At 45.4% G+C, this 26,429-nt stretch overlaps 1 protein-coding gene across 1 annotated transcript in view; it reads left to right on the forward strand.

Annotated features, from left to right (window-relative positions):
- SLC25A36 (solute carrier family 25 member 36) overlaps positions 1-26,429 on the forward strand; it is a 48,697-nt gene that overhangs the window by 17,013 nt on the left and 5,255 nt on the right. The window contains exons 2-5 of the mRNA XM_077290851.1: positions 193-363; positions 4,277-4,354; positions 5,437-5,537; positions 26,008-26,074. Coding sequence (XP_077146966.1) covers positions 193-363; positions 4,277-4,354; positions 5,437-5,537; positions 26,008-26,074 — 417 coding nt within the window. The remainder of the gene's footprint in view (positions 1-192; positions 364-4,276; positions 4,355-5,436; positions 5,538-26,007; positions 26,075-26,429) is intronic.

Consider the following 26,429-nt stretch of genomic DNA (forward strand, 5'->3'; position numbering starts at 1 on the left):
TTACTGTAAGAGCAGTGAGACTACAACCCCAAGTGACAGATGGGCCTGGCTGCTAAGCGTCTTGGTTGGATTTTATGGACCTGTACTTGGGTGTGGTGTGTTTTTTTGGGTGTGGGTTATGACTACAGCAGAACATGCCGGGTTGAATTTAATCTTCTTAAATCTGTTTTCCTTTCTGACTTCCATTTACAGATGTGGGGGCACTGTTGGTGCCATATTGACGTGCCCATTAGAAGTTGTGAAAACAAGACTACAATCCTCATCATTGACTCTCTACATCTCTGGAGTTCATCTCGACACCGTAGATGGCGCCAGCGTCAACAGAGTGGCAAGAGTGTCTCCAGGACCACTGCACTGTCTCAAGTATGAAATGCTATAGTGAAGGACACATCTGTCTTAAATTGAATATACTTGGTGGAAATTCCAGCCTAACTACCTGTATTTTAGAGGTGGTGTCCAGGCATCTAATATTGGGGGCCTATTCTTGGAGAATAGGAGGTGCTGAGTACTGCACAACAAATGCTACATGCTGTTTAGCACCGGCCACATGTACACATTGAATGAACAATGTGTACATGTGGCCGGTGCTAGTAGCAGGAATTCTGCGGGTGTGGGACCTCCACTGAGCTGTCGATATGAATTATGCTTGCCATAGCACCATCCTAATAAGCAGCGCTTTAGACATCACTGTCCCCATTGGGGCTTACAAGCTAAATTCCCTATCGGTATGTCTTTGGTGTAATTATTCTTATTGGTCATCAGTATTTGATTCTGTACTCAATCAGCTGTGTGGTGGGTTTGTTTTTTTTTTTCTTATGTAATCTGAGGGCAGCATGATATAGCAGCAGAGAGCCTGATTCCAGCAATGTGTCATAGTGGGCTATGTTTTGCAGGTTTTTTTTTTCAGCTCACTTCCTTCAGATGTGACTTGTGTGAAGGTGGGGGAGTGAAGCGGATGTTTGGTTGCAGGGATCATATGACGTAACTGTTTTGGGCACACATACAGATTGAGAAGGGGTTGTCCGAGTAGTGGGGAAAACTCCATTTAATGAGAAATTCTGTTAGAGATTAGCCTTCAAATCCTGCCTTACTGGAGCTGCAGCTACAGGGAGAAGGTGAACTTGTCTCCTCCCTGTAGCGACTTGATTTTAGTCATAAGGTGGTGGTTATGGTCCCTGGTTAGTATACTGTGAGCATGGCTGTTATCATTCCCTGGTACATTGACAACCTGTTGTATGTGTGAAGTGAAGGCCTTTGGGGAGTGATCACAGCCACCACTTTCTGTATAGTGACTGTAACCGCTCCCTGCTCTGCTTCAATGACTGAAAGAGAGTAGCTGCAGGGAAGATAAACCTTCACTTTCTCCATGTAGCCACTGCTCCAGTAAAGCAGACGGTCATTATTCTGTTTAGCTGCAGACTAGCCCTATGTCTGTAGGTAAATTACTTCTGGACAAGATGGCTTCCTTTGAAAGGGATTCAGTACAGAATGACTATTCAAAGTACAGGCGACTTATACGGTTTCTCCTGAGGAAGCTGCACTTGTTTGTGACGAAACATGTGGGGTCCTGTCCCCTTCCTAAGGGTACCGTCTCACAGTGGCACTTTGGTCGCTACGACGGTAAGATCTGTGACGTTCCAGCGATATCCATACGATCTCGCTGTGTCTGACACGCAGCAGCGATCAGGGACCCTGCTGAGAATCGTACGTCGTAGCAGATCGTTTGAAACTTTCTTTCGTCGCTGGATCTCCCGCTGTCATCGCTGGATCGGCGTGTGTGACGCTGATCCAGCGATGTGTTCGCTTGTAACCAGGGTAAACATCGGGTTACTAAGAGCAGGGCCGCGCTTAGTAACCTGATGTTTACCCAGGTTACCATTGTAAATGTAAAAAAGCAAAAACTCCATACTCACATTCCGGTGTCACGTCCCTCGCCGTCTGCTTCCCGCACTGACTGTGAGCGCCGGCCGTAAAGTAAAAGCAGAGCATAGCGGTGACGTCACCGCTGTGCTGTGCTTTACGGCCGCCACTGACAGTCAGTGCGGGAAGCCGCCGGCAGTGGACGTGACAGACATCAGAAGGTGAGTATGTAGTGTTTTTGTTTTTTTTGTTTTTTACATTTACAATGGTAACCAGGGTAAACATCGGGTTACTAAGCGCGGCCCTGCGCTTAGTAACCCGATGTTTACCCTGGTTACCCGGGGACTTCGGCATCGTTAGTCGCTGGAGAGCTGTCTGTGACAGCTCTCCAGCAACCACACAACGACTTACCAACGATCACGGCCAGGTTGTATCGCTGGTCGTGATCGTTGGTAAATCGTTTAGTGTAACGGTACCCTAACTCCATGATTGACACAGGTTTTGTACGAGCTCACATTATATGATGGTTGATAAAGTTTGCATATACGGCTGTTAACTGCGCTTTATCCTCTCCATGGATTAAGTTTGTGGTCTTTTCTTCTGAAAAGGCCCATTATTTGGTTTTTATAGCTGCTGTCTGTTAGCTTGGAGATACCACGACTACCACAACTTTTAAGGGTTGATATCATGTGGAAAATAGAGAGAGAGAGAGATCTCATACATGAACTAAAAACAACTACATTTGTCAGCAGAGAATAACTGTTCAAACAGAGTCCCTCTAACCTCCTGCTGGGTGAGGTGAAAGATGATTTCCTGAGATGCTGAATAATGAACCACTTTAAACTGGCTCTCATTTAGAATATTGACCCATATAGTTAAATCGCCTGTGAATGTTTTTGGTTTGCTCTGTCACTAATTTGTTTGCTTTTTTTGCCTGATTGGACATCATTAGAGGCTGAGGATGTGTGAAAGTGATGCAGGCTGAATGGAGATCATGTGTTTGCATGATATCCTGCTGACATCACCTGGACTTGTTTTTTGTGTTCAGCTCAGTTCACAAGTCCAGTAATCATCCTTTAGAAAACATCCAGTGACTAAAAAAACGAATCTTCAAACTCTTATCTGCTTAGACATCGATTGCTTCGGAATCTGTTTTGATAAATCAATAAAGCCAGTGTGCCTGTATAGGTTATAACGTGAACCAGTAGAAGCTGTTCCAGGGTTTTGTGTTTTTTTTTTTTGTTGTTGTTTTTTGTGGGGGGGTGATAACACTTAAAGGTTGAACTTCAGTTCTTTACCAAGAACCACCTACAATAATTTATTGTGCCACAAACAGAATTTCTAGTAGTCACAATTAAATGTTGGCATTTCTCTGCTAGTGTCATACAGGGCAAACATTGACTTCCCTGTAGGATGGCGGTGGTCTCGGCCTGGTAACACCTATGAGGTTGATTCATGCAGGATACCAAGGTTCTGATGGAGGCTATGTACATCTCACCAATAATATTGAGCCAATTAGAGCAAAGATATAATTACTTCCTCCAGCACTCTGATTTCTGGAGGGTAGAAATCATCCATTCAATCATCCATTCACAACACAATTATGACTAGATGTGAGATTTCGGGGAGTGGTGAGGTATACAATGCATGGCCAACAGTGTGAAATAAAGGGAGGAAAAGTAATTTCCATTAATCGGAATGACTTCTGTCCTGCCTTTGTAGCTCTTGTCTGACAGATCTTTCTCCTGATTCCACCATAAATGAGCTCGCTCTGCATTCAGTCTGATGGGGAAAGGGTAAGATGTTTCTGAATGAACTTATCTTCACAGAACATTAAAAATGTCTCCTTCACTTTTTGAAACAAAAAGCCACTTTGCGTGTATTGCAGCTTCATAGAAGCTTCATAGAAGCTGCTGCAAGCCAAGCTAGGAGCAACAATATGGTTATGCTGAGTCTGTATAGGGGGCCTGCCATCGGTCTCCCCTCCCCACACCCCTCAATACATTGTCAGGGGCAGATGTTTCTGCCGTATCTGATTTTCTACTGATGATCCTTTTATCTAAGAGATGAGCCACCAGAGTCCGACAGCGGCACTGGAGCCCTCAGACCCTCCGAGTGTTTGTGTATGGGAGAGAGCTGCCTGCCAAGCAATTGGTTGCCTGACCGCTATGGGGGGGGGCTTTAAAGTCAGGCCATTGTTGGTGGAAGTTTAATTTATGCTTCTCCTGAAACCTTATTGCTAGATTTGTGTTATCGCTCTAGATTTTCTTGTCCATAATGTCATGTGTAGCGTAGCTCCTCACCTGATACCCTCTCCAGATTGCTGTAAATTCAAGCTGGCTTTTTTTTTTTTTTCGTAACCAAATATTAAAAAAATAGCTTCTGAATATCTAACTTGAACTCTGTTGCTTTGCAGGATGATTCTGCAGAATGAGGGTCCTCGTTCCCTATTTCGAGGCCTGGGCCCTAACCTAGTGGGGGTGGCTCCTTCCAGGTACTGTAAATTTGTGAATTAGTTAAAATGTCTCAGGTGTAAAAGTGAGCAGGATTTTGCGCTGTGTTGAGCTTTATTGCAGAGCACAATGAGCAGAGCCGAGCGCTACGCTGACCTTACTATCAGAACTTTGCTCTAAATAACTTTGGTCTAAATATAGCAAAAGCTTTCACTGTCACAGAAGTCTTATTGTAAACCTGTACGGCTGTGGGAATATACCCAGCACTTCTGTATGGATAAAAAGCAAAGGTAATGTGTATATATTGCTTACACATCTATGGTGCCTTGTGCTCCTTCAGTTTGATCCCAGAATGCCCCTTATGTGTCCAGTGCTGGGGAGAAGCTGCTGGTTCTTTTAGGCTGGCCAACATAAGAGGAGGCTTTGCTGCCCACTTACAAAAGCATCAGGACAATGGGACTGAGCAAATGAGATCCCTCAAATGCACATAAGGGGACACTATAACAAGTATTGAACCCTAGACCCCCATAAAGGCCTCTCTTACTTTGTTTTGACTGGGGCAAGAATGCAATACAGTTCGCAAATAAAGGTCTTTGTTTTGGAGGAGAATGGTTTGGCTGAAGAACCAAAGTCATAAGTCTCATTATAGGTACAATATAAACTTATAGGTTACCTACCTCCAACTTTCTTCTGTAGTTGGAGAAAACCTTAACTTTAACCTGGCCATACACTGGCTTTAAGCAAAATGTCCAATCCCTACAACACTAATGCTTTCTGATGTTGAAATTCATAATGTCAGTGGGTACCCAAGAGAGTTGGCCTGTCTGCCAAACTTTTTGCCGGACATTGCTCCTGTCTGTGTTTGGGTTCTTGATTTAGCTCTTGCATAAAATTTTAACATCACAAAATAAAAATAAGAATTCAGTAGGTGTTATAATGTTCTCTTGGGATTTCACAGGCTGGTAAAATGGCCTTCTGCCTCCAGGTTTCCTTTATCCTCAATGCAGTGGGTGATCCTTCAACTCTTGAGTTCCCAATCTCTTCTACAGCTTGGCCATTATTTGCACTCTACAGAGATCCCTAGTCTGGACCTGTGGCTTGATGCTATGCTTTCTCTCCGCAGGGCCATCTATTTTGCAGCTTACTCAAGCTGCAAGGAAAGACTGAACCCTGTATTTGGGAACGATTCCACACAGCTGCACATGTTCTCTGCTGGGGCCGCAGGTATGTATCCTGATTTATGATGACCAAATAGTGCTAGCCAGACGTATGGCCAGTGATGGAAAATAGTCTAAGAACCCTTTGTTTCTACTTTTTTGATATTCTACACTTATCAGACTAGTACTGGAGCAAAAGCTACTAACATTACTGATAATTTCTTGTTGGCGATGTTACATATGTTAAAATAATGGAAAATGCAATTCCAGTATTAGGGATTTGATCAAATGTTTTGTTTTTTTTGTTTTTTTCTTAATTCACAATTCCAGACGTCATTTACTACATATCATTCACATGATCTGTACACCACTTTCTCATTCGATATAACAGGAGCTTGACTAGATGCATCTTCCTGTAAAATTTGCAGTTATGTGCGCCAAACACTTCCTAAGCATTTTTTTGCTTTTAGGTGAACATCCCCCTTCAAAGGGCTACATTAGTTTAGTATGAGAACCTCAATGGCTGCAGAAAAAAAATAAAGGGGTAGTTGCATGAATACAGCACCAGACCCACAATCAGATGAGTACATTGCTAAACTGCAGCGATCAAATGCAATGTTAAGTCGGCCCCATATACATTTGTATATCACATGAACCTGAAACTCACAGATAAACAATGGTAAGGAGATACTGAGAGTTGTTACCAATCAGACTGGCTCTTACAGGAACTACAATACAAATGAGGTGCTGACAATATTGGACATTTACATCCAGGTAGTTTTATCAATTACACTTCTCCAATGACTCATTTTTGACCCTTTGTCTTCATGTTGTACAGTTTCCACTTCACTTCTGCAGACTTCCATCTTCTGCAGCACATCCTGACATGGGCATATTCTAATGCCCAAATAAAAATGTTACCCATGCTATGCCTAATGCCCAAATAAAAATGTTACCCATGCTATGCCCCTCACTGTGCTTACTACACCAAGTGATCCTCATATTGTCACCATTACAATACATTGCCTCCACACTGTCAACCTCCCTCTGTTAATTTATAAAAAAAAAAAAAAAAAAATCACAGTACTCCCTTATGACCAGTTGCCACACTGTCCTTTACGAAGTATGGTCTTCAGAGTACTCCAGCTTCTCCTTACAGTTCCACTCCATCTCACCATATTTTCCCTCATGCTGCTCCATCTCCTCAGTAACCCCCTTATAGTAGTCTGTACATTCATCTGTCATGGTGCGCTTACTGTACCTGCCATGTCGGCTGAGTCCTCGATGTCTCTGTAGTGACAGCACCAATGTGGTGACCTCCTCGTGCCGCTACACGAGTGCTCTCCTGCCTCTTTCTGCCTCTCAAGTGGCCAAATGACTTTGCATTGGCAAGTCACAAACTGGAGCACAGTTGTGAGCCAGCATCTAAAAGCACCACAAGACCTCCTTTAGCGAACTGCATGTTGTGGAGGCATTAGGAAACAATCCTTGGTTAGATATGCGCCAAATACGGTACTCAACCACTCAGAACGTATGAACGGTTGAGTATTCAGATAAGGCAGACTGCATAGAACAAAGTAACTTGCTCTTTTAGATTAAGATCTCCTGCTCTTTATTGACCGGATCTGTACAGACCATAAAATATGTAGCTGTGAAATGGCTCTGAAAATGGCCATGAAGTGAGAATCGGCAAGGCTTACACCAATGGCCTGTCACCACCAGGGCCTCATTCATCCTGTTCCCACTTGCAGTTTACATTTTCTATTTTACCACTGACTTCAGTGTGTTCAATAGATTTCAAGTGTCCAAATCACTCAGCTCCATATTGATCTTGTCAACTTGACCCTTGTATTGATTTAGAACAGGTTACAATCATCAGGAAGAATAAAACTTACATTAAATGTGTAAAACCATCTTGGTCTAACGACATTTATCTAAAACTGACAATAGGCCATTTCCTTATGCATTGCATTGACAGTTGTATCTTTTGCCCTTTTGGCCATTTGTGTACGCTTTATCATAATGTTCATTTTTGACCCACTGGATGTGACTTGTGCAGTTATACAAGTGCACAGCTTAGAATGGTCCTCCCACTCCGTATGTTAGGATTTAGAATAACTGATTTTTCCCTAAATCTGTCCTAAACTACAGGAGTGTTCATCCTCAGTTGTTACAGGGATAAAATTACCTTCAAGGAGTTTTTGATCAATATTTTTTTTTTTTTTTTTTATTAGTTGGTTGAGACTAAACATTGATCCCTGGCACCTTTCTATCTTAAGAACAGCTTTTTACCAGACATTGCTATAATACAGGTTGTGACATACCAGTCACGACCCATGGGTGAGGGTTTCCTGGCTGTTGGACCTGTACCTGCCACAATGTGAAAAGATATACCGTATATATTTTCAATCCTTTAGTCCCATCCAAACCTGTTTAAGGGTAAGTATTTCATAGAAACGACAACTTTTAATTACTTATATACATGTATATGCAGATAACAACAAGGGGCAGAAGCACTTGGCTGAGATCTGTGCACTTCATTTATGGTCAGCTCCCTGGAGAGCAGAGCCAGATGTGCACCACTCCGAAAAGGGACTATAGGGAGTACTCTGAGCACTTCTGCCCCCTTGTGTCAGCCGGTGGTTAGTAACTGATATGACAAGTGTATGGAGGGTGTTTCTTTTTTTTATTTTTCATTTTCTCTATCCCCATGATGGCACCACGGAGAGAGGGGTCCGCCCCCAGGGACAGGAAACCTACAGGTGAAAAAGGGCGTACCTCTCTCCCACATCAGTTGGTTTCCTGTCCCTGACGGGGAACCTACAGCACGTACCTGAAGGATTCTTCGTGGGATTCCAGGGGCTGATGCAGTCGACTTTCTAACAGGGGGCGCCCTGTTACGGCTGGGTCAAGCGGTTTTTTTCCCCTCTTTTTCTCCCTTTCCTGAAGCACCACCACAGAGGTCGGCGGGCCTCATGGGTGAGTGGAGGAAGGCAGTGAAAGGATCCAGTCTGCCTTCCACGAAAAAAAAAAAAAAAAAAGGGGGGAGGAGCGGGTGACGGCGGTCACCGGAGGACTCTTGATAGTAATATGGGGGTAGCGGCGGCTATCTTACCATAAAAGCCCAAGTAAGAACGGGCCAGAGGACGCCGGCGTCATTACCACTAAATCGGTGTGGGCGTCGGGAAAGGAGCGCTGGTGTGCTCACCGGCGCCATCACCGCAAAAACGCAGCGCTAGTGCGCGCGCGCCGGCGTCCCAGTATATTCATTCCCTCATGTGAGGCCGACGAATCAGAGAACCGGAAGTTGGGCGGGCGCATGCGCAAACCGTCACTTCCGGTCTCGCCGGCACAAATGCAATAAAAGAACGCCAGCATATGGAAAAGGGTGGCAAATTCAAACTCCAAGTGCACCAGACAGTGCGGAGGCCACCATGAGCGAAAGCGAGCAGCAGGTTATGCAGGAAGCTGTCCAGCGATCTCCTGAGCAGGCACAAGTGCAGCGGCATCTACACCCACAGCAGCAGCGCAAAGGAAACTCTTCCTCTGTACAGCGCAGCAGCAGCGGACGATCAGCGGGGGTCTGCAAAAACCACACGGCCGGCGACGATTCCAGCGGATACAGTCCCCAGGCCCGAGACGGTATCTCTGATCCACAGGGGGTGAGTGATCTACGTGAAAGTGCTGAGTTTAATATAGGGCTCTTTTTGTTCTAGGGGAGAAAAAGTACAGCCAAAACTAAGCACAAAGAATGTGCCATATGTTCAGACGGGCTGCCTTCCTCCTGGGAGAAGAGACTATGCAGCGTCTGTATAAAAAAGACAATTCAGGAGGAAACCCCATCATTTGCATCCGAATTAAAGTCATTAATAAAAAGCCAGGTGGAAAGTGCCATTAAAGGCATTAAAGCCACAAAGAAAAAACATAGGAAAACACCTGAGTCCCCTGTGTCTAGTGCGGACGAGTCAGAAAGTGAACTATCTGACTCAAATAATTCGTCAGCCTCTGATACCTCTTCAGTATCCTCTGAGGGAGGCCGCAGTTGCTTCCCTATCGAGGAAACAGACGCTTTAGTGAAAGCGGTCAGAGCAACAATGGGGCTAGTGGAGGAGCGACCTAAAAGAACAGCGCAGGACAATGTTCAGCGGTCTGGAACAAAAAAGAAAAAGAGCATTTCCAGTAAATGAGAAAATTCACTCTCTAATTAAGAGTGGAAAAAACCAGACAAAAAAGCTCTCCTCACCCCTAAAAGAAAATACCCGTTTGATGACCCAGCCTGCTCGTCCTGGAGTAAGGCACCAAAATTAGATGTGGCCATAGCAAAGGCCTCAAAAAAGTTTGCCCTACCTTTTGAGGACATGGGTACCTTAAAAGATCCGATGGACAAAAAAGCCGAGGTTTTCCTAAAAAAACTCCTGGGAAGCGGCAGGAGGTGGGCTTAAACCAGCTGTCGCGGCCACCTGCACGGCTCGCGCGCTAATGGTGTGGCTCGAGCACTTGGATTCCCAATTAAAGGGAAAAATCTCAAGAGACACAATTCAAAAATCAGTGTCTGTAATGAAAGGTGCAGCAGCCTTTTTGGCGGATGCATCTGTAGATTCGGCCAGACTAGCAGCCAGGGCTGCCGCCTTTTCGAACGCCGCAAGACGTGCCCTGTGGCTGAAATGTTGGCCAGGGGACCTTCAGACAAAAACAAAACTGTGTTCAATACCCTGTGAGGGGGAATTCTTGTTCGGCGCAACGCTAGATGACATCCTCGAGAAAGCCGAGGACAAGAAAAAGTCTTTCCCTGGTTTCCCCAACCAATCGTACAGACGTTCCTTTCGGAATAAAAAATTTATGCGGAGAAAACCTCCGAAAGGGAACAAAGAAACATGGGAGGAAAAAAGAAATAAAACCAGAGGGTTCCTATTCAACAAACCCACTCCCGACAACAAGAAAACTCAATGAAGGTGTCCCCCTGGTTGGCGGGAGACTGACAGGGTTTCTCCCAGCCTGGGAAAAAATTTCAAGCAGTCCCTGGATACTAGGCATAGTACGAGAAGGGCTCAAGCTAAAGTTCCGCATTCCCCCCAACAACCTCTTCATGGTGACACCACAGAGACAGTCTCAAGAACAGTCGGCTCTTCAGGAAGAGATTCTAGGCCTAGTCCAGAAGGAAGTCCTACAGGAAGTCCCTCACCAGGAAAGAGGCATGGGCTTCTACTCTCCCCTCTTCCTCCGAAAGAAGCCAGATGGATCATACAGGACAATAATAAATCTCAAAAAGTTAAACAGTTTTCTCGAGATCCCACACTTCAAAATGGAGACAATAAAATCTTGCGTAAAAATACTCTTTCCCAGGTGTTTCATGACTGTTCTAGACCTACGAGATGCATACTATCATGTACCGATCCACAAGGATCATCAGAAGTACCTCCGGCTAGCAGTGAATATCCAGGGGGAGGTGAAACATTATCAGTTTCGGGCCCTCCCTTTTGGGTTAGCTATCGCACCCCGGGTATTCACGAAACTAATGTCGGAAGTGATGGCTCATATACGAGAACAGAATATCCTGATGGTTCCCTACCTGGACGACCTCCTTGTAGCAGGGACATCATTCCATCACTGCAAACAGCAGTTGGATTTGGTTATGACTTCTCTGTCAAGCCTAGGTTGGCTGTTGAACCTTACCAAATCCAAAATAGTCCCATCACAGGTACAGGAGTACTTGGGGATAGTCCTCGACTCAACCACACAAACGTGTTATCTTCCTCAGGGGAAGATTCAAAAAATGACACAGGCAGCGGTACAGTTGTCAACATCCCCGGTCACCACACTCAGGAAAGCCATGTCCCTGCTGGGCTCCATGACATCCTGTATCCCGGCAGTGCAGTGGGCACAGTGCCATTCCCGGGACTTACAATGGGAGACTTTAAGTTCAAGCCTGTGTCTGGGAGGAAATTTAGACGGGCAGTTAAGCATATCACCAACTACGATACACTCCCTACAGTGGTGGGCGGACCCGATAAATCTTACCAAGGGGGTCCCCTGGTCACTACCAACAGAAAAAATCCTAACGACGGATGCAAGCCCCTGGGGGTGGGGTGCTCATATAGACGGTCAGGTGACACAAGGGAACTGGAGCAAAAATCAAGAGCTAACCTCATCAAATATGAAAGAACTGCTAGCGGTAAAACTCGCCCTAATACACTTTCTAAAAATCATCCGCTCCCACCACGTAAAAGTCTTCTCGGACAATCAGGTAGTGGTAGCATACCTAAACCACCAAGGGGGCACCAGGTCACAAACACTGATGGAAGAAACCCGATCCATCTTCTACATTGCAGAACACAATCTGAAGTCCCTGACGGCCCTTTACATAAAGGGTTCAGAAAACCAGACCGCAGACTTCCTCAGCAGAACACGCTTGAAACAGGGGGAGTGGGAGCTGAAACAGTCGGTATTCAACCAAATAGTGAAGCGTTGGGGAGAGCCAGAAATAGACCTATTCGCAGACTATCAGAACCGGAAAGTGAGGAAGTTCTGCTCAATCGACCCCCGGGGAGGGCCAGTAGCTCTGGACGCTCTCACAGTCCCCTGGAACTATCGCCTCTCCTACGCGTTCCCTCCAATATCCCTCATTCCCCTAGTCTTGAGGAAAATTCGGGAGGAGGGGGCAACAGTGATAATCATAGCTCCATTCTGGCCTCGCAGAATATGGTTTTCTTGGCTGAGAAAGATGTCCTTAGACAGTCCGTGGGTTCTACCAGACACGCAAAATCTGTTATCCCAGGGCCCAGTGTGTCACCCCAATGTAAAAAGCCTACATATGACAGCCTGGCTTTTGAAAGGAAGCTATTAAGCAGCAAAGGGTTTTCATCCAATCTGGTGTCCACATTACTACAGAGTAGGAAACCCGTAACCACCAAAATATATGGCAAAGTGTGGAAAAAATTTATGTCTGTATCGGGAGCTGACCCAGGGGGGGAAATCCCAATAGATAAAATTCTCGAATTCCTGCAAAAGGGTTTGGAAAAAGGGCTAGCTACAAGTACTCTAAAGGTTCAGGTAGCAGCCTTGGGAGCGCTGTATAATTATGATCTAGCCAGAAACCGATGGATCGTGAGATTCATCAAAGCCTCGGGTAGATCAAGACCGGTTCCTTTGCATAATGCCCCTCCATGGGATCTAAACCTTGTTCTAAACGCACTAACCAAATCTCCTTTTGAGCCCTTGGCAGACGCACCCCTAAAGATTCTGTCTTTAAAAACAACACTCTTAGTGGCCCTAACCTCAGCCCGTCGCGTTAGTGACATACAAGCATTGTCCGCGGGCCCTCCCTTCACTCAAATTCTCGAGGACAGAGTCATTCTAAAAACAGACCCGGCTTACCTCCCAAAAGTCGCGTCTCAATTTCACAGGACACAAGAGGTCTCCCTGCCCTCATTCTGTCCCAACCCCAAGAATGAGGGAGAAAAAGCACTACATACCCTTGATGTTAGGAGGTGCCTACTCCAATACTTGTCAGCCACTAGGGAGTGCAGGAAGGATAGGGCTCTGTTTGTCTGCTTCCAGGGTCCACGGAAGGGACAAAGCGTCAAAAGCTACGCTAGCGAGGTGGATAAGAGATGCCATCGCCCTATCCTACTCTTCCAGCGGGGCGGCCATCCCGGAGAATATAAAAGCGCACTCGACCAGAGCAGTAGCATCATCCTGGGCGGAAAGAGCTGGCGCTTCAATACAACAGATATGTAGAGCGGCCACTTGGTCTTCCCAGTCTACATTTTTTAAACACTACCGCTTAGACTTGACCTCCTCTGATCTCACCTTTGGTCGAAGGGTTCTAGAGGCAGTGGTCCCTCCCTAAAAAGGTTACAATCTATGTAAATCTCTCCGTGGTGCCATCATGGGGATAGAGAAAATCGTAGTTACTTACCGATAACGGTATTTCTCTGATCCCATGATGGCACCCGTATATTCCCTCCCTTTTCACACAGGTGTGCACACTATAATGTATAGTTAGTTACCCTTAGTCACGGTGCCTCTGTTAAGTAAAAATGGTTAAGTTTAATTTGTGTAAATATCAAATTGCAGCTGAAGTTCTGTATAAGGCTCTGTTAACCAACTGATGTGGGAGAGAGGTACGCCCTTTTTCACCTGTAGGTTTCCTGTCCCTGGGGGCGGACCCCTCTCTCCGTGGTGCCATCATGGGATCAGAGAAATACCGTTATCGGTAAGTAACTACGATTTTTGTCTTCTGACTGTTATAACGTTTCCATACATTTATCCACAGCTCATGCAAAAAGTCTAACTAAAGTTCCTATTCATGCTCCCTTGTCCCTCTTCTTCATTTTTTTTTTTTTTTTTTTTATAAACCCTTCTTATTTTTTAGCCTTTATCTTATTTCTCCACTTTTTTTTGTTTTCTTTTCCCCATTCTGCAAGTCTATTTATTTTGTGAAATCCCCCTCCGTGGGTTTCACTGGTGCGCAATGTTGTGGACCACTGCTTGTTGTTGCGATACAGAAAAGCCTGTGTCTATTTTAGGCGTTTACTGTACATTTCCACTGTGAAAGGCGCGAGATTGTGTCATCTCATGCTCGCCTCCTGCAGGTCTCGTCCTGCGGAAATATGGACTAAGTTAACCCTCGTGAGTACTTGACCCAGCTTCTATCTGCAGCCAAAAGAGTAAGAACAGCACATTGGAATTGTAATTGACTTTTTTAATGGGGAATAAAGAAAGCATTGAGAAATGTTAAGAAATGCAGATATCGCAGTCCAGATTTATGAAGTTAGCCAAAGGTGTATTATATATGTGAGGTGTGTGTGTGTGTGTGTGTGTGTGTGCATGCTTGTGTATTCATCGGCTCATGGTTCTGTATGCCTTCCTCTAGCAATTCATTGAAGTGTGATATCTGTATTACACCAACATGAATTGTCTTTAGACTTATTTTTGTTGTAAACCATTCACTAACTTGTCAAACCTTATGTTTTTGTGCCCATGTAAGGATGTTGGGCCATAGCCATAGCCATATCCAACCAATGGTGTCTAACCCACGGAATACTGACTAATCAGAAGAACAGTCTGTGACGCTCTGCTCACTAGTAGTACAAGGGACAGCCACACTCTTAAGGCCCCGTCTCACATAGCGAGATCGCTAGCGATATCGCTGCTGAGTCACAAGTTTTGTGACGCAACAGCGACCTCAGTAGCGATCTCGCTATGTGTGACACGTACCAGCGACCAGGCCCCTGCTGCGAGATCGCTGGTCGTGTCGGAATGGCCTGGACCTTTTTTTGGTCGTTGAGGTCCCGCTGACATCGCTGAATCGGTGTGTGTGACACCGATCCAGCGATGTCTTCACTGGTAACCAGGGTAAACATCGGGTTACTAAGCGCAGGGCCGCGCTTAGTAACCCGATGTTTACCCTGGTTGCCAGCGTAAATGTAAAAAAAACAAACAGTACATACTCACCATCTGTTGCCCGTCAGGTCCCTTGGCGTCTGCTTCCTGCTCTGACTGAGATCCGGCCGTACAGCGAGAGCAGAGCGCAGCAGTGACGTCACCGCTGCGCTCTCGCTGTACGGCTGCTCAGTGAGAGCAGGAAGCAGACGGCAAGGGACCTGACGGGCAACAGATGGTGAGTATGTACTGTTTGTTTTTTTTTACATTTACGCTGGCAACCAGGGTAAACATCGGGTTACTAAGCGCGGCCCTGCGCTTAGTAACCCGATGTTTACCCTGGTTACCCGGGTGCTGCAGGGGGACTTCGGCATCGTTGAAGACAGTTTCAACGATGCCGAAGTCGTTCCCCTGATCGTTGGTCGCTGGAGAGCGGTCTGTGTGACAGCTCCCCAGCGACCACACAGCGACTTACCAACGATCACGGCCAGGTCGTATCGCTGGTCGTGATCGTTGGTAAATCGCTATGTGAGACGGGGCCTTTACACCTGGATAAAGGGGCCACAGCTTTTGTTACCCCCTCTCAAGCATTGAAAGTCAATCCTAAGGATGGACCATGTATTGAAATGCCTTCAAAGTTTGTTGAATGGACATTCCGAATGGGGATATATATATATATATAATTTTTATTTTTTCTTGCAGCCATTTCATCTACCTCAATGCGCAGACACTGCATGTCCTGTAGAATTAAGCTGGAGTCACACTAGACGACTTGCCAACGATCACAACCAGCGATAGGACCTGGCCGTGATCGTTGGTAAGTCGTTGTGTGGTCGCTGGGGAGCTGTCACACAGACAGCTCTCTCCAGCAACCAACGATCAGGGGAACGTCTTCGGCATCGTTGAAACTGTCTTCAACGATGCCGAAGTCCCCCTGCAGCACCTGTGTAACCAGGGTAAACATCGGGTTACTAAGTGCTGGGCCGCGCTTAGTAACCCGATATTTACTTTGGTTAACATTGTAAAATTAAAAAAAACAAAACACTACATGCTCACATTCTGATGTGTCACGTCCCCCGCCGGTGTCCACAGGGTTAAAACTGCTTTCGGCAAGAGCGCTGCTAATGTACACGCTGCTGCCGAGAGCTTCCCTGCACTGAATGTGTCAGCGCCGGCAGTAACAGCGGTGACGTCACCGCTGTGCTCTGCTTTACGGCCGGCGCTGACAGTTAGTGCAGGGAAGCTCTCGGCAGCAGCGCATGCATTAGCAGCGCTCCTGCCGAAAGCAGTTTTAACCCTGTGGACGCCAGCGGGGGACGTGACAGACATCAGGATGTGAGTATGTACTGGGTTTTTTTTGTGTTACAATGGTAACCAGGGTAAATATCGGGTTACTAAGCGCTGCCCTGCGCTTAGTAACCCAATATTTACCCTGGTTACAAGTGAACACATCGCTGGATCGGCGTCGCACACGACAGCGGGTGATCAGCGACCAAAAAATGGTCCTGATCATTCCCCAACGATCTCCCAGCAGGGGCCTGATCGTTGGTCGCTGTCACACATAACAAGATCGTTAGCGGGATCGTTTGTACGTCACCAAAAGCGTGACGTTGCAGCGATATCGTTAACGATATCGTTATGGGAAGTGTAGAGATGCACAGTCTAATCTATGATCTGTAAAGATTTCGCTTTGGCCTGGAGAGTAAACAAATGATCATCAGATTGTCAGTCTAAAGTAAACTCTACAACAAATCTAAATCCTATTAAACCTTTTAAAGCCCTTGGTATGTGGTGATGTATCAGTAAATATGGGCTATTACAGCTTCACATTGGCTGGAGTTTTTTATTTGCAGATTGTGCACGGTGGCATCCGCTTGCCAACTCTGGATATTATCTCGACAATATTTGTGTGTTCTGGGCACTGTCCCATTGGAAACTGAGCCAAATCGCAAATGTATTATCTTGTCCCAGCATTACATGACAAACTCATTGTGTAACTTTCTGACCATGAATAAGCTCGGACAACATGGTAAAGCAAACACAATGAGGGCACTCGGTGCTGTAAACTTACAGGGCAGTCTCAGCTGCTGGAATAAATTGGCTTTTTCATTGCATAAATCATATTTTAACATCCACAAGATGCAAAATGAGTGCCCATCTCTGCTCCTGGTAAATGACATAAGGCCCACTCCTGTGGAGAGTGGGTGCAGCATCAACTTTAACAAACCTAAGGGTAGGTTCACATGAGCGTATATAAAGTCAGGTTAATCCAGAAATGTGGGATTTTATTTATCTTTTTTTTTTCTTGTCTTACAGCAGCAATTAATACTTTACAGGACCATTTACAGTTTCCTGTGTAAAGAATTGCTATGGATCTGAAAAATGGATGCTGCTGTGTATGGCATCCAAGCATTTATTCGGACTCCCATGACAGCACCACAAGAGAGGGGACCCGCCCCTTAGGAGCAGGAAACCCACAGATACAAAAGGGCAGCACCTCTCCCACGTATCAGTTGGTTTCCTGTTCCTGAAGAGACTTGATCCTACAGATTTTACAAAAGGATCCCAGGCCGGCCAGCCGACTGGGGGGGGGCCGGTGCAGAGATCCTGGAAGTGTCACGGTGGTCCTGGCAGGGCTGCACGGCAGGTGACATTCTCTGCAGGGAGCGGTCGCCGGTGGTGTCCTATCTCCGAGACCAGCGCTAGGTGAGTATGTCCTCTAGGTCTCCTCCTTCCGGTAGGATGGTGCGGCTGGGGGCTGTCTGCGGCGGCAGCATTTGGGGGCGCCACCCGGCGTGCTGTGGGTTAGCTGGGCATCCCACACTGCTCTGGAGCGCTGCAGGAAGCGCTGAGAGCTAGAGTGACGTCAGGGGCGGAGCCGGCAGTCACTTACAGGGTCCCACGCATGCGCAGTGCATCCAAGATGGCAGCACCCACCGGCAATTGCACGCCGCTCGCAATCGGACCCCGGAGATGACCTCCTGCACCTGGGGGAGGAGGCTGGCAGCGAATCAGGGAAGCGCTTGGCACATCTGCTGACCGGAGGAGGGATTATATGAAGAGCTCCAGTCCTGGGTTCCTTGCTTCTGGCCTCATCGTGACGATGGAGAGTGACCATGATCAGCAACCTCAGCTGCTGGAAGAGGTGTCCCAGAAGCCCAAAGGAAAGGAACATGACCGAAGGAGCAGTGAATCTGGTCACAAAAGTTCCTCCAGACAGGGGTCTGGAGCATCAGCCAGGAAGAATCCCCCTCATATTCCGGTATTTCTTTGGGCAGCCGCTGTTAAGTGATCTTCGTGAAAGTTCACCTAGTGACGTGATTCCCCTCATATGTTTTGTTGTAGGGGAAGAAATGCATCAGTAAGGCGAAACACAGAGTGTGCCATCTGCCGAGTACCCTTACCTGATTCGTGCCCTAAAAAACTATGTGCCCCCTGTATCCAGCAGATGGTGAGGTCTCAGGAAGGGGGAGGGGGTGAGCATTATATCTACATAGATTAGATTGCCTTAAGGCCCCGTCACACTTAGCGACGCTAAAGCGATCCTGACAACGATACGACCTGTCAGGGATCGTTGCTGCGTCGCTATGTTGTCGCTGGTGAGATGTCAAACAGTGAGATCTTCCCAACGACGCAGCAGTGAAGTAGCGACCTGTACAACGATGTCGTTGGTCGTTGTGACCCTGTCACATGGCAGCTATTATGACGATTCAGACCTCGATGAGGGACGTCCTGTGTGACGAGGTCGTTGGTATGGTGTCAAACACAGCGATGTGTGCTACCCAGCGGGACCTCAACGATCAAAAAAAGGTCCAGGCCATTCCGACATGACCAGCAATCTCACAGCAGGGGCCTGGTCGCTGCTACATGTCAAACATAGCGAGATCGCTACTGAGGTCGCTGTTGCGTCACAAAACTTGTGACTCAGCAGAGATCTCGCTAGCGACCTCGCTTAGTGTGACGGGGGCTTTACTATGGCCGCAAGCTTGAAAGATGGTCAGAATGGAGGTCAAACAATCCATAAAGTGCCTATCTCAAGCGGGAAGCTCTAAACATAAAGCTCCATTGCTCTCAGATTCTTCAGTGGATGGGGATGAAGTTTCCTGTGGTTCAGCTGCATCGTCCTCGGATGAAGACACTGCTCGCTTTTGTCTACCTCTTGAAAGGATGGATAAGTTAGTTAAAGCGGTCAGATGGTCAATGGGCATAACAGGACCCAAACCCCAACTATCCAAGGAGGAGATCATATTTAGTGGTTTGGAGCAGAAGCGTAGTTTTTCCGCTAAATGAGAAAATTCAAGAACATATTAATAAGGAGTGGAGGATGCCTGAGAGGTTCCTTACCACCAGCACAAAAACGCAGGTATCCCTTTGATGACCCAGCAGCAATTAGGAAAAAGCCCCTAAATTGGATGCGGCAATAGCCAAGGTGGCGAGACGAGCCTCTCTTCCCTTCGAGGATATGGGAACCCTAAAGGACCCCCTTGACAGGAAGGCGGCCGGTTCCTTCAGGCCCGCGGTGGCTTCAACCTGTACAGCCAGATCAATGATGGTTTGGCTGGACCAGTTAGAGACCCAGTTGAAAGAGGGAGCTTCTAGGGACTCTATTCTAACTGCTTTGCCAGTGATTCAGGAGGCAGCTGCCTTTTGTCGGATGCTTCCATCGACTCTGTTAAAATGGCAGCTAGAGCAGCAGGACTCTCTAATGCGGCTAGGAGAGCCCTATGGTTAAAATGCTGACCAGGGGATATACAAACGAGGTCAAAACTTTGTGCCATTCCATGTAAAGGAGAATATTTATTTGGTCCCACTCTGGACATACTCCTAGAGAAAGCAGGAGACTACAAAGTTCCCTAATCTATTTGGGTCCTATCGTCGTCCCTTCAATAAGAAGAGATTTGGTCAGGGAAGGAAGCGTGCTTTTTCATCCGTTAGAGATCGGTCTAGATGGGACGATAGATGTAGAAGAGGTACAGGATATATGTTCCGTCGTTCCTCAAAGGAGAGAAAGAAGGAAGACAAATGACTAGGAATCCCGGTGGGGGGTAGACTATATTGCATTTCTATTCAGAATGGTCAGAGATCACAAATAGTGTTTGGGTACGAAACACTATTTCTCGGTCTCATGCTTGTTTATCCGCACACCACGGGATAATTTTAAATTTACTCCTTTATGCTCTTCCCCTCTGGAACAGTTGGCTTTAGAACAAGAGGTGTGGTCTCTTTGTTCTAAAAATGTCCTTATTGAGGTTCCAAAGTCTGATAGAGGAAAGGGATTTTATTCTCCCCTATTTCTTATTCAGAATCCTGATAAGACTTATAGGACCATCATAAGTCTAAGGGCTTGTTCACATGATCCTTTTTTCACTGCGGATTTTTCAGGTCCTTTTTTGGGAAAATCCGCAGTGAAAACCGCAGTGCTTTTCACTGCGGGTTTTTTTTTTTTTCTACTGCGGATTCCACTGCGGGTTTCCAACTGCAGTTTCCTATTGGTGCTGCTGGAAACCCGCAGCGGAATCCGCAGAAAGAATTGACATGGTACTTCTCTTTTTCTGCAGGCAAATCCGCGTGGATTTGCCTGCGAAAAAAAGATCTTCGGCACAGCGTTTTTTGTTTTCCATAGGGTAACATTGTACTGTACCCTTCATGGAAAACTGCTGCGGATCCGCAGCTGCAATTCCGCTGCGGATCCGCAGCAAAAACCGCATCGTGTGAACATAGCCTTAGGCATCTTAATACTTACCTAGTTAAACATACCTTTAAGATGGAATCTATCCACTCAACAATAAAGATGCTGTTCAAAAGTTGTTTTATGGTAGTAGTGGCTTTAAAAGATGCCTATTATCATGTGCCCATTTATGAAGATTTCCAACGGTTCCTAAGGGTAGCAGTAGTAATCGGGGGAGTAGTTCACCATTTTCAGTACAGAGCACTTCCCTTCGGTATAACTTCTGCCCCTAGAGTATTTACAAAAATAATTGTGGAGGTTATGGCACATTTACAGGAATCTAATATTTATTGTCCCCTACCTTGATTTCCTCATAGCAGAGAACTCAATGGAACACTGTTTGTCACAATTAGAGATAACTAGAGTTAAATTGGAACACCTGGGCTGGATAATTATGAGAAATCCTGGTTGCAGCCCCTAAAAGTTCAAAAGTTTTTAGGGTTATTGTTAGATTCATCTTCACAAGTGTCTTCTCCCAATAAATAAATTAGATCAAATTCAGCATCGGGTATCAAAGGCAATCAATGCACCCTCTATGACCCTTCGGCAAGCTATGTCCCTGCTAGGGTCCCTCACAACATGCATCGCAGCGGTCAGATGGGCCCAATTTCATAAGAGACCCCTTCAAAAAGATGTATTGATTAATGACAAAATCTTGAGGGGTGCATTAGGGGAAAAAATAACCTTAAATCCGGTAACTCTTCAATCCCTAAAGTGGTGGCTGGATATGGATAACTTATCGGCGGGGGTTCCGTGGATAACAAATATATCACGGGTGGTAACTACGGATGCCAGCCCCTCAGGGTGGGGGGCCCACATGGATAACATTGTGGTTCAGGGACAATGGGAGCCATACACAACGTCCTCATCCAATCAGAGGGAATTATTGGCGATTTGAGTTGGCGGTTAAAAAAACTCATTTATCTGCAGGGCCACCACATCAGGATCCTCTGACAACCAGGTGGCAGTCACCTATATAAATCAAGGTGGAACACGTTCCGAGACTCTGATGCAGGTCACAGATTGCCTGAAAATTCATTTCTGCCATCCAGAACAATCTTTGACTGCTCTCCACATCAAAGGAAGGAAAATATAAAAGCAGACTTTCTCAGCCAAAATATACTAAAACAAGGGGAATGGTCTCTAAATGGAGACGTCTTCGATCAGATTGTCCGCCGATGGGGTCGGCCAGTGGTGAACCCATTTGCTACAAGAGACAACAAAAAAGTAAAAAACTTTTGTTTGAATCCCAGGGAGAATCCGCTGGCAGTGGATGCCTTCCTAATAAAATGGGATTTTACTCTGGGATACGCCTTCCCACCATTGCATCTGTTACCTCTAGTGGTGACAAATTAGAGAAGATCGTGCGAAGGTCATTCTGATTGCTCCTTTCAGGCCCAGGAGAACCTGGTTCGCATGGCTCAGGACAGTGTCGGTAGGCGATCCCTGGGTGCTACCAGACATCCCAAATTTACTTTTCCAGGGGCCGGTATTCCATCCACAAGTGAAGGGACTCCATTTAACGGCTTGGAGTTTGAGCGGTCATTATTAATATAAAGGTTTCTCCCCAAATTTGGTTGATGCCCTTTTAAAAAGTAGAAAGCAGATAACAACGAAAATCTACTCTAGAACCTGGAGAAAGTTCCTGACGTTCTCAGATTTTGACATCAAAGGGGTACCGATACGCCAAATATTAGAATTTCTGCAGAGGGGGTTAGAGTTAAATCTCTACAAGCACACTGAGTGCAGGTGTCAGCGCTTGGTGCCCTGTTCTCATGTAATGTTGCCGATAACTATTGGGTGTTGAGATTCATTAAGGCAGTTGGTAGGGCCAGACGTTACATAAAAACAAATTGGTACCGTGGGACTTAAATCTAGTCCTTTCTTCTCTAACAAAAGACCCCTTTGAGCCCTTACATGAACCCTCAATCAAAATGTTCTCTCAAAACAGCTTTTCTGTAGGGGACATCCAGGCGCTTTCCAGACTTCCCCCATATACAGAATTCTTACAGGATAGTTATCTTTACGCCAGACCCAGCCTACTTGCCAAAGGTAGCATCCCAATTTCACAGGTCACAGGACAGTTCTACCTTCTTTTATCCCTAATTCTTCTAACCCTAAAGAGAGCGCTCCATATGTTGGATGTCAGGAGATGCCTTTTACAATATATTTCAGTCACTAATGACTGGAAGAAGGATAATGCACTATTCTTATCCTTCAAAGGTCCTAGGAAAGGGGTTATGGCGTCAAAATATACACTAGCTAAATGGATTAGGGAGGCTATCTCTCTGGCTTACACAGCAGGTGGGGGTCCAGCTCCGCAGAATCTGAGGGCACATTCTACCCGAGCCATGGCATCATCCTGGGTGGAAAGGTCTGGAGTGTCAAACGACAGATATGTAAGGCGGCCACATGGTCATCTCCTTCCACCTTTTTCAAGCACTATCGGTTGGACTTTGGGTTCTCGTCAGATCTCACGTTCGGGTTAAGGGTGCTGCAGGCTATAGTCCCTCCCTAGGGTGGCTTACATCTCTGTAAATCTCTCGTGGTGCTGTCACAGGAGTCCGAATAAAGCATTAAGCTACTTACCGGTAGCAGCATTTTTCGGAGGCCCATGACAGCACCCTTAGTTACCTCCCTATTCACGTGGGGGTTGCACTTCCTTAAAATGTATAAAAAAAAAAAAAAAATATATAAGTCTCGCGTGTGATATCTGGATTGTTACTTTATTAAAGATATTGTATTATATTGTATATAATGTTTGTGTATACTTGTCATTAACTGCAGTAGTCCTCTCAGACTCTGTAATACAACTGATACATGGGAGAGGTGCCGCCCTTTTGTATCTGTGGGTTTCCTGTTCCTAAGGGACGGATCCCCTCTCTCTGGTGGTGCTGTCATGAGCCTCCGAAAAATGCTGCTACTGGTAAGTAGCTTAATACTTTTTTTTTTTTTTTTTTTTCTCCACATGCAGATTGTCATTGAGAACTCATCCGCACTACCCCAGGCAGCACTCGGGCTGAAAATAGTCATGTGAACAGGCCCTGTATATGAAAACCTACAAAATGGACCTCCTGGCCATTCCAAAAATAGGGGTTTGGTACAAATCAACACAATTTTATTAAACTATAATACACAAACATGGCGCTAAAGTGAGCAAGATCACTGCAGCTAAAACAACCAGTGCATAGAATTTGGGAGAAAGCATGGTTGGAAAGACACATGTCCTAAAGCAACATCTGCAGTACAAAATTAATGGACAAAAGCCGTAAGCTTAAGATTCACAGAGCCAAAGGAATAATTCCTGATCAAGATAAATAACAGGCAAAATAACCTGATAATTTGAAAGAAATGCTGTCACAAAAAAAAACCGGAGATCTGCTATTCTCTCCCTCAACTTTTATTTTACGCACCACAAACCTGTGGGTCATTCCTGGACAAATAAAAATCTGTGCAGGTTCTGTGATTTGTGAACATACTGATTTTTCTAAAGAATCTGGAACTATCTTCATGTATTCATTAAGCTGTGAATTTAATTCATACTGCTGACTTCATTGTGGATTTTGGAAAGGCTGGCATCCAGTGAATACCTACACAAAGAATCGGTGCAGAATTTTCTAATTTCGATTTCTAATAGAAATTTTCTAATATTCTGCACCTTTAGGATTCCTTTAGTACTGGGGCTTGTTGAACACTTTGAGCCGCGAACAGTCACCACGACTTTCTACTGTAGCAGTTTCAGGAATAAGAGTTGATCACACTTAAGTCCGTCATTTTAAGTCTTTATTTAAGGGATAGAAGAAACACAACCTCCCTGACAGTCAGGCTATGGTCACAACATCTCATGGGCCAAAGCATCTGGTTTGCAGCCTGCCTTCATGAGCTCTGTGTGAGTGGAGAATATATCGGGGTATATGAACACGCCATGGTTGTCTTTCTCCGTCATCTCTGGCACTGCATGATCAGCACTCTTTATTTCTAGATCTGGACATTGCATTTTTATGGCCAGATCTTTGACAATAACCACATGCAAGCCTTCATCTTTCATTTTCTTTTCCCTTTCCTAAAGCTGTACTGGTGGCGATCCAGAGCATGTGTGCTATATAATGGTGCTTGGAGGGAAGAGTGCTAGACTGGTGAAGGGAGTGTGCTTTAGAGGTCGTCTGTCACCCCCTAAAACGCAAATTAATCTACTTGTACAATTATATGAAAACAATACTAGCACAGACACCGTAGTTGTAGAGGCCTACCATCTCAAAATAGGCTAATTGTATTGTGGACACTCCATGGTTACAATTTAAGCACTGAAAACACGGAGTAACAATCCTTTAAAAATACAAAATGTATTCAGGAAAAATAGACATGTGAAAATGTAGATTACATATAAAGGCAAGGTAATATGGGGGGCTCAATGTGCCCCTCATTACCTTGCCTTTATATGTAATGTACCTTTTTTTTTTTTTTGCCATAATTGCCAGCGCTTGCTTGCCCAGAGTAAGCCTGCATTAAGTCCCCATCCTTGCACTGACGCCTGCAGAAGTACAGTGAGTGCAGTGTTCAGGTTTAATTGGTGTTTTGGGGGTGACAAACTCTCCTTAAATGGGGTTCTCCTGGAATAGCTAAAGTAAAAAATCTGAATTACATTTTGCTAATAGTATCATTGTGGACCAATTCCTAATCTCCTAGTTCTGTCTAGGGAGGTAATCACTGTAGTACAGAAGGACTGTCCTATTAACACTACAGGGCTGTATTCTGTGAGCATGTGCAGTCAGACCACTCCCCTTATTGTGGCCAATCACACTGCTGTCCTTCGTCCTTGCTGCACATGCTCACTGACGCTGTTGGGCTTTAGCCTGTGACAAGGAGGTCCTCCTAATATTCAATAAAGCACCTCCCTAGGCAAAACGAGTGACTTATGAAATTGGTTATGCTGATTTTTTTTTCTCTCTTCCTTCATCCCTTTGTATTTCCTGTCGAATTGGTTTAGTTCACCTCAGCTACCATGGTGTCACTTCCAGTTAATTTTTTTTTTTTTTTTTTTGTATTGCTTTTAAAACTCTCCCATCATGTAACTGATATAGTAGTATTTCTCAAGAACTTTACCAGAAGGGCAATATAATGAACCTTTGATTTTTTTTTTTTTTCTCCCCTATTGCCTTTGTAAGTTCTTTAAAAATAACTTGGTTTTCCCTGTTGAAGCAAGTAACCTTCCTGGAGTCATGTACAATAACTTTCACAGTTTAAGGTTTTGGCTTAGAGTTGGGTGGTGGGGCTTAGTAGAAGTAGGTTTACTGTAATATTGAGCTATGTTTCCCCCTAGCTTTAAACCTAGCTCCTTGTCCTCTCTAGAATGTCACTAGTGCATGTCATCGCTGACTGGTTTGCTTTTGATGTAATATAGAATAATTTAGTGTCATTTATTTAGGCTTTACTGCGATCACGGCCACCAATCCCATCTGGCTAGTAAAAACACGGCTGCAGCTGGACGCAAGGTAAGTTTTTGCTTGGCTCTTAATGTACCTTAACCTGTTCCCTGGCTCCAATATTAAGTGTGGAAGGTTTTATCAAACAATTAGGCTGTCATTTATTAATGTTTCATACTCCAATCTTTGAAGGGTATCTGTCAGCCCTCCTATGCCATCTGTATGGACATGTAGGTCATAAAATGATACATGGCTGAGGTCAAGGTATCCCAGAGAAATTGCATGTTTTTCTTGTATGTAAATGAGCTGTTAAGATCTATGAGCGTGACCTGGATTGTCCTGAGAATCTGCCTCCAGAGCCTATTTTAAATAAAAGGGCATTACCAGTACATGAGACATGTAATAACCGACTGCTCTAATGATC

Source organism: Ranitomeya variabilis, chromosome 2, assembly GCF_051348905.1.
Source record: "Ranitomeya variabilis isolate aRanVar5 chromosome 2, aRanVar5.hap1, whole genome shotgun sequence".
Lineage (NCBI taxonomy): Eukaryota > Metazoa > Chordata > Amphibia > Anura > Dendrobatidae > Ranitomeya > Ranitomeya variabilis.